We start from the raw sequence: 8,689 nt of genomic DNA on the forward strand, positions 1-8,689 counted from the left end.
TGAGTGGTGATGGAAGGTTACTACATTTGTTGAGCTCAAATCACTGTCTATGTCTACATTGGATAACAAAACAAAGCAGTGTAAATATAGCATCCAGTCAAAAATGGCGCAGAGTAAAAAATGGCGCACCGTTCTGCCGATCATAAAACGCTATTTACCGTTTTAATGTAAATACATTAAAACGGTAAATAGCGTTTTATAAAACAGAACAGTGCGCCATTGAAAAATTGGAGGAGGTGAGGCGGGGGTCGGGCTGGAGGAGAGGCAGCGGGCAGTAGGCTGGCAGCGGGGGTCGGGCTGGAGGAGAGGTAGCGGGCTGGCAGCGGGGGTCGGGCTGGAGGAGAGGCAGCGGGCAGTGGGCTGGCAGCGGGGGTTGGGCTGGAGAGGCAGCGGGGTGGAGGGAGTAGGATTAGGTAGCATGTGTATACATTACATTGTCCCGGCCCGGCGTTCGCTCCTCACTTCACAGCTTGCACGAGTCCTGCATCCAGCCAATCACCATGCGGCTTCAGTTTCCGCATGGTGATTGGCTGGATGCAGGACTCGTGCAAGCTGTGAAGTGAGGAGCGAACGCCGGGCCGGGACAATGTAATGTATACACATGCTACCTAATCCTACTCCCTCCACCCCGCTGCCTCTCCAGCCCGACCCCCGCTGCCAGCCCACTGCCCGCTGCCTCTCCTCCAGCCCGACCCCCGCTGCCAGCCCGCTACCTCTCCTCCAGCCCGACCCCCGCTGCCCGGCCGCTGCCTCTCCTCCAGCCCGATCCCTGCAAAAAAAAACATATAAAACGATAAATATCGTTTGAAGTGCAGCGCCATTCTGACACTATTGGCGCTGTGCGCCATTTTTGCCTGTCCCCGTAAATATATGGTCATATAGTTTAGGAGGAGTAATACTCACAAATGTGGAATATTTCAAAGGCAACCCCTGTATAGGCGGGTGAGAAGAACAAACCTGACCCCACTAGGGTTAAAAAGTTGCTCTCTGTAGAACTAGGGAGAAAAAGGGGGTATACCAAGGGTGGACAATTCAAAGAAACTTAGATAAAAAGAGGCACCAACTTAGTATAAAATACACTAAAATACACTAAAATACAGTTAAAAAGGAGGTAGTGGTAAACTTACCTCCGAGTGTATGACACAGGTAGTCAAAAACATTTCTGAAAAAAAACTTTAATTAAGACACAAAATACTCCAACTGCAACGCGTTTCACGGGAATGTCTTGCTTCTTCTGGCAAATTAGAGTCTGTGGTGCAGTAGGTGTAGGTTCAGTACCTCTAGTGGCTACCTGTGTCTCAGAGGTAAGTCCACCGCTACCTACTCTCAACTGGATTTTAGTGTATTTTATCTTGAATGGCGCCTCTATTTACCTAAGTTTCTTGGAATATATAGAAAATGCTCTTCTTTAATGACACCATGCCGATGTGTCTAAGCTGAAAACATTTCTTGGAGAGGTAACCTGCAATCACCTACTGAGAAAGTGAGGGGAAATGTTCTCAGCACAGAGGCAAACAGCAATAAAAACCCGACAGAAGTTCTAAACGTCCTCTGCCTTGCCACAGAAAGTGCTTGTACGTACTACTTCTAAAGAGTTACTTGGGTTGATAACAACCTGACGGAGCAGTTAGTTAGTGATTGATTCCTTCCATGCTGCACACTTGATCTCAATTATCGAGCATTGATAGAAGCGGTAGCATCGCGCCACCTGATATAGCCACTAATCCACTGCCATTCCACCTCCGCCTGCTCACACAGATTTTCCAATAGGCCCGGCTGATTCAATTAAAGTAATTGAATTGGCCGGAAAAATTAATACGTGCATACCAGCTTAAAGTGTACCCGAGGCGACATGTGATATGATGAGATAAACGTGTATGTACAGTGCTAAACATGTTAATAACCAGGCTGTTTTACTTATTTTATTTTGCTGCCTGAAAGAGTTTATTTTCTAGGCATGGAAGTGACAGCTTCTGTTTTGTTGGTAGCTTGTCCGGAATATACAATAAACATCACTGTTTATTATACAATAATATACAGTAAACATCACTGATAAGCAAATTACAGCCATAAAAGTTTTTCTGGCAGAATACCACTTCTGAGAGCAGAGGAGAGATAGAAAAGGGTCAATAGTTCGTGTATTTTCATTTATGGACACTTAATATGCTGCCACTGAGCAGAGACAACATAACATTCATTGGGCTTAATTCACTATTCGGTGCTAACCTAGTTAGCACGCCTTAAGGCTTTAGGCGTGCTAACTAGAGTGCTAAGTAGTTAACACGCACCAAGCTGAATCAGATCGCGGGCAAAGTCCCGCATGCAAAGGCCGGTGTGCGCGAAGCGTCAGATCAGGTGCGATGAAAACAGCGCACCTTATCCGCCTATAAGCTCGCATTACAAGTGCTTTTAAACGTCGCACCCATGCGACGTTTAGGGCGGATCCAATGCGACCTCATAGGCGCATAGGGTGCACTGTTTTCATCACACCCAATGCGAAGTTTTGCGCACGGGTCTTTGCGCGTGACCGCTAATTAGCGTGCGCAAAGAGGTTTTAGACGTGATAAAGGGCTTTTCACAAGCGTGCTAACTGTTAGCACCACTTTGTGAATCAACAAAAATCAATTAACCCTTCGCACTCTCACATGCAAATGTTCAAACAAATGCATTCACAGATTCACTCATCCAGGCACAACTGTTATCCCTACAGCTAAATTAAAAGCCGGGGTTTTAGTTCACAGAAGAATGCATTCTTATGCTTAGTCACCTATACTGCGTAGAAGTACCCAGGTAAACATAGGTGTGAATCAAGCCCATTGTACTTTGTAAATGTTTAAATATAAAATAAAACCATGGGATATCGAAAAAAAAAAAAAGTTATTTTTAGGAGTAGGAGGATAAATACAATTGTTTATCTCATCAGTTTATTTTCACCTCAGGTTCACTTTAAGTGTCTTTACCAGAAAAAAAATTGTCCTTCACTTTCTCTCGACACAACTTCTATTTCCTGGAAAAGAAGTGAAGATAAAAAAACTCCTCAGCCATGACTGTATTCCGAAAATTACCCTAACTCTCTCTTACTTATTCTATCCAAAACTAAACATTTTGGGTTCAGCTATAGTTTAAGGGCCCACTGTCATGAAAAATGTTAAAATGTAAAAGCATACATATAAATGTACATTTCTCCCATAGCAAAATGCACTATATTTTTTTTTCCTATGTTGCAGTAAAACTCTGACAGGTTTTGGACTAGTCCATCTCTTCATGGAGGATTCTCAGCATTAACTTTATTTTTCACAAGTGCACTCCCTGGAAAGGATCTATACAAAGATGTCAGCCAGCTTCACTGCTCAATGGCACACTATTTTGACAATTGAGCAATTCTGTAAGTGCTTTTGTACATAAAGGAATAACTGAGAATCCCTCATGAACCGATGGAGTAGTTCCAAAAAATGTCAGATGTGCCAAATTTTCACCACTTACTGTAGGTGACAGCGACAAAGGGGGAAAAAAGTCATTAATAGTGCATTTTACTGTGGGAGAAATGTACATTTATAAGTATGCCTTTCAAATTTCACAATTTTTTGCAATAGTAGTCCTTTAATGTTAGCAGGGCCAGCGCTGTCATTGAGGCAAAGGGGGCAATGGCACCGCCGGACCCCCCAGGTGGCCTCCCTCTGACTGCTCGCCATGGCCCCTGCATGTGCTGTATAATAATTTGCATAATTTGCATGTAATTTCTAACCGTAATTACGCTTGTTAGCATAGTTTACGCGTAATTTTGGACACAACCATTTTTTGCATACAAACGTATTTTTTGAATTGAGTATTTAAATAATAGCTACACGTGCAATATACTGGTTGATCAATGCAAATTTTTTCACATATGAACATATTTTTCGCATTAAATATTTAACTAACAGCTGTGCATGTGCAGTATACTGGCTGATCGATGCAATTTTTCTTTTCACACCGAACAAGAATTACGGGTAATTGCGCAATTACAGGCATAATTACAATTCACACACGCAGTATGCTGTGCTTGACGTAATTGCAAAAAATTACATGATATTTTGTGTAATCGTAATTGACCAATTACGAGCACCACCAGTCAGAGGGTGGCCATCTGAGGGGTTCGGCAGTGCGGGGATCCTGGAAGCTGACTTTGATGGGGGAGCAGGGGGTCCACAAGTTACCTTTGCCCCATGGCCCCCTTGTGGCTTTGACAGGCCCTGAATGTTAGTCACATCAGTGAATGGACAGTGCAGTATATGAACATATGTGTGGCCTGCTGGACACAGGCAGCCTATTCTTATGACTGTTCTTCATGCTCATTGTGAAATATCTCATAGTATCCATGACCTTGTCGTCACACCATAATCCAACTCCATTCTCTATGTGTTGCCTAACTTAGGTCTTCCATCTCTAAGTGGTTTGTTATTGTACCTAATGATGAGCTCCATCCATGAAATGACAAGGATCATTCTTCAGATGCTTGTGATAAGGAAGGAACGTTTTTTTATGGGGGCCTCTACACTTGCTGGCTTCTCCCATTACTCTCCGCATGCCAGCCCATGAAAAGGACAGACTATTGCTCTCCTGTAATCTTTAATGGACTAAGTTTGAACAGGTGCCTGTCACTGCAACTTGTGTACACTTCAAAAATAAACAGAAAAAAAAGCAGCAACATAATCCTTCTCTATCCAGACGTGACTCCCACCACGAGATCTGGATGCCGCTGGTTCCATTGGAATTAAAAGAGAGGACTAGAGGTAACGAACTGCCACCGCTAGACTCCCTTCCCTCCCACCTCTTCCAGCCCTCTTACAAGGAACCCGAGACTATTGATGCACAGAACTCACTCTGAACTGTAATCAAACAAATGACAATTAATGCTCTAGCTGAGTTCTCTTCTTTCTGCAAGCTTGATACTGTCAGAAGTTGCCTTCAGTTCAGTACAGAGGATCAGCTCATACTGCCTTCCTTCTGAAGAATCTATAAAAATATGACTTAAATAAAGGTGACCATGTTTTCTTTGTTCACCCTGTGTAGAAACATATAGCTTTTTATGTAAAGTTTCTGTGAATAGCACAGTCCTACACCATGCAATCACCAATCAGTGCTTATCTTGCAGCGTACAGTATCTCCTGCTAGGATAAGGGGAACTCCAGACACGTGTTACCACTTCTCCCATGAAGTTTTACTCAACTCCGTCCTGGACCAGCCCGTTCTTGTCCCTTAGTTCACTTATGTTTTCCATCCTATCAATTCCGATAAGACTGAGAACCTCCAAACTAGCAGCCACTACCTGCAGCCACAGGACTCTACTACCATATCCTCATACTGTTTGTAGACCACGTTATTACCAGCATCAATGTACAGAATACTGATAGGAGTCAATTTGGTAGGGACACAACAGCTAGGAGGTGTAGATCCTGGGTCCATAGAGTTCATTAAGGTCTGAATGATTGCGTGGTTGGTGGGCTCTAAATGAGACCTTAAAGGAAAATCACAAACCCCCTCACAGTGATAAGCTTCATATTCCAAGGGGGCTATAATCCAGTCGTCCCAACCTAACTCCTTAAAGTTCACGTGAAGTGGCTTTTTGCTACATCTGAGTCGGGATTTCCTTCCATGCCGTTTTCCATGTCGACTATTAAAAGTTGTCCTTCTTTTTCTCTTGGTTTTAAACTGAAATCTGGCTTCTTTTTCTAGTCCTTTGGAGGAATGAACTTGTTCCTTCAGCTCATTGTACAAGTTCTTCTTCTTGGATTTGGTGAACACCACTAGCAGTGCCTTCTCCTGCTGAGATCTGGGTTTTCTAGCCAAGCCTAAACTTTTTAGGTTCACCTCAAGCCCAGAGGTAACTGAGGTGGCTCTTAACTCCAAGCAGAGCTGCTTTCTGATTTTGCCTACGATGTCCAGGCTTTTCCACACATCAAACACTTCCCATCCTGGCCCAGTAGTGTCCCGCAGGTCCAGCGTGATAGAATACAATGGTATTTGGGAAGAGCAGGGCATTATCTGCAGGTGGTATTGCCCTAAAGGGGCTTTGGCCAGCTCCATGGGAGTTTTCCTAAAGATCCTCAGCTCAGCTCCCACCAATTCTTCTTTGTCTGACAAAGTTGATACATCAAACAAATACCTCTGTCTTCTAAAAGGAGAGTGGGAGAGGAATTCTGCAAGATAAAAGTGGAAAAATGCTGTCAGTTTTACTTAACGGTCTAAAACATCTCCTGTCTATCTAACAGAACGACAAGAAACTTCCTCAAATCCCTTCATGTCATCGTTATACCGTTCAGCTCTGTTATTATTTAAAAAAAACTGTGCTTACACTACAAAAGCTTGTGTATCTGGATATAATAAATGCTTTCACAGGGAACTCCAAGGTTTTTTTAGAAAAAAACCCTAGTGCTTTCAGTTCTGCTCTATAAACTGCAATAATCATTGACAACCATTATCTCAAACTGATGTTTTTTATGTGCACATACAGTCATTCCATGAGAGATAAGAGTGTCATTGTTTGCTGCTGGTCAATTGAGTATTGCAAATGTAACGAGGGCTAGATTTATACCTTTTCATCCCTTAGGCCAACTTTCTTGTTGTTCCCTATCCATGATCAACAGGGCCCCCCATTCCTTATGCCGCCCTGTGTGTCACATCCATGTTCAGTAGTACCTCTCTTTTATGTATAGCTTTCTTAATGAGGAACTATCAATGAAACTGTCATTCTGTAAACCTCACATACATATAGATCTATTAGCCACTAGCCAGTAACAACAGAAAGCTTTTCAGACGTCTCTGATCACAGCTTGTGTGAAAGGAAAACCTTGTGTATCAGCTCTTTGACAAAGTCGGAGTCTGGGCCAGAGGTGTATCATGTAGATAGGTACCACTTCTCTGTCACTATTCACAGATGAATAATTTACTGTTTGTTTCTGCCCTGCCCACACGCACGCACGCACTCACTCACTCACTCACTCACTCACTCACTCACACACACACACACACACACACACACACACACACACACACACACACACACACACACACACACACACACACACACACACACACACACACACACACACACACACACACACACACCACACACACACACTGCTTTCTCACAGATCACATGAGAACAGCTGAGAGATTTTTCAGCTACAGAGAAAGTATCTGAAGAGAAGCACCTGGACTTTATTCCTGTTCTTGCATGCTTACACCTACCATTCAGATTGAGCTCTTCCTGGATACAGTCTCTGTTTACTTTAGAACTGTGTGAGACAGAGACACAGGAGCAGCTGATGAGTTATGTACACACTATTTGATGCTATATTTCTGCTTTCTATCATTCTGATGACCTTTCAGTCACAGGATTACAGCAAGTGAGGACTGTTTCTGTATGCTGGATGTGCTGGACACAGTCCTCCATAGTAATGCCCACAGTGAAAACTGTTCTCTTTAAATGTCATATTTTCTTCAAATAAAAAAATGAAAAGATGAAAAAAAGCCTTTATATTTCTATTTGCTAGTAATTACTGGAAATATATGTGGCATTTACAATTTTTAGATAACTTTAAAAAGAGCAGTCAAAACTTACTGTCTGTTTTGCAAATTCTTACCTGAAGTTATAACTTTGAATGACATTATATTGTAAAAAGACTTGTGTAGCACTGATCTATGTCTATAGCAATCTTAAAGCCAAAGTGGAACGTTCCTCTAATGAATAAATGAATAGTAAGTTTATTGCCTAGTTCACACCTGGATCGCAAAACTTTTTTCAGTAAGAAATGTTGGCAATTTTTCAGTGATTGCTCTTTCACACATCCCAAAAGATAAGTTAATTGGCTTCCCCCTAAATTGGCCCTACACTATGATGGACATATGACTATGGTAGGGTTTAGATTGTGAGCCCCTCAGAGGGACAGTTCAAGTGGGTTTAAACCTCCCATACAAATATGAAAAAAATCAAAGTAGTGCACTTAAAGGATACCAGAACTGAATAAAGTGTGCATCCTACGGCTGGGAGCGCACTGCACATGCATATGATGTCATGCGCAGGACGTAGTGACGTCATACACATGCACTGAGTGCTCCCGGCCATGGGCACGTGCCGCAGGATGCGCGTAGCCCAGCCAGCACCTGCGCAGTAAAGCCTGACTTCGGAGACCCGGAAGAAGCTGCTGGGGGGCTTTTAGGTAAGATATGGGGGCAGAGAGGAGAACAAGGGAAGTGACGAGCATCAGGACAGGTGACAGTATATCCCTGTTCCCTCTGCTTCTCTAGCTTTATTCGGCTCTGGTATCCTTAAAAATATGCAGTTTTTTTTCAGCAAATAAAGCACCTGGTCAGTGGCAGTGCTATATTGATCTGGTCGGTTGTCCAGCTACTTATGTTCTGAAGCTGAAAAAGAGCTGCATTACTGCATCGGTACCCGTCACACCCTCATTAATGTGATAGCCTAAGGCTATCATCGCTTCTGCATCGAGATGCACTGATTGTTGGTGTGATGTGATGTAACAGCGGAATAAAGGGGCCTAACTATCAAGCAACCAGAAAAGTAACTGATTCAGCATCAGCCAATCCCAGTCTGCGGCAGATTAATGGAAGTCTACTGAAGAGCAATTAACAACCACAAGTGGCGGACAAAGCCAACAGTGGGCCCCAGTGCAGAATAAATGAAGGG

The 8,689-nt window shown here is 43.1% G+C and overlaps 1 protein-coding gene across 1 annotated transcript; it reads right to left on the reverse strand.

The window, feature by feature from the left end:
- Positions 1-4,807: 4,807 nt before the first annotated feature.
- GDF6 (growth differentiation factor 6) lies at positions 4,808-8,477 on the reverse strand. Its single transcript, XM_068238392.1, has 2 exons — positions 8,438-8,477; positions 4,808-6,179 (listed from the first exon to the last, which is right to left on the reverse strand). Exons 1-2 carry the CDS (start codon positions 8,475-8,477, stop codon positions 5,305-5,307), a joined length of 915 nt encoding a protein of 304 aa, XP_068094493.1. The 3' UTR covers positions 4,808-5,304.
- Between the last annotated feature and the right edge of the window lie 212 nt (positions 8,478-8,689).

This window comes from Hyperolius riggenbachi, chromosome 5 (assembly GCF_040937935.1).
Source record: "Hyperolius riggenbachi isolate aHypRig1 chromosome 5, aHypRig1.pri, whole genome shotgun sequence".
Lineage (NCBI taxonomy): Eukaryota > Metazoa > Chordata > Amphibia > Anura > Hyperoliidae > Hyperolius > Hyperolius riggenbachi.

Excerpts from the sequence above, each read along its gene's own strand:
- GDF6 (XM_068238392.1), bottom strand. The coding sequence starts at position 8,477 with ATGATAGCCTTAGGCTATCACATTAATGAGGGTGTGACGG. Across the intron at positions 6,180-8,437 it reads CATTAATGAGGGTGTGACGG|AATTCCTCTCCCACTCTCCT; the intron begins GTACCGATGCAG and ends TTTATCTTGCAG.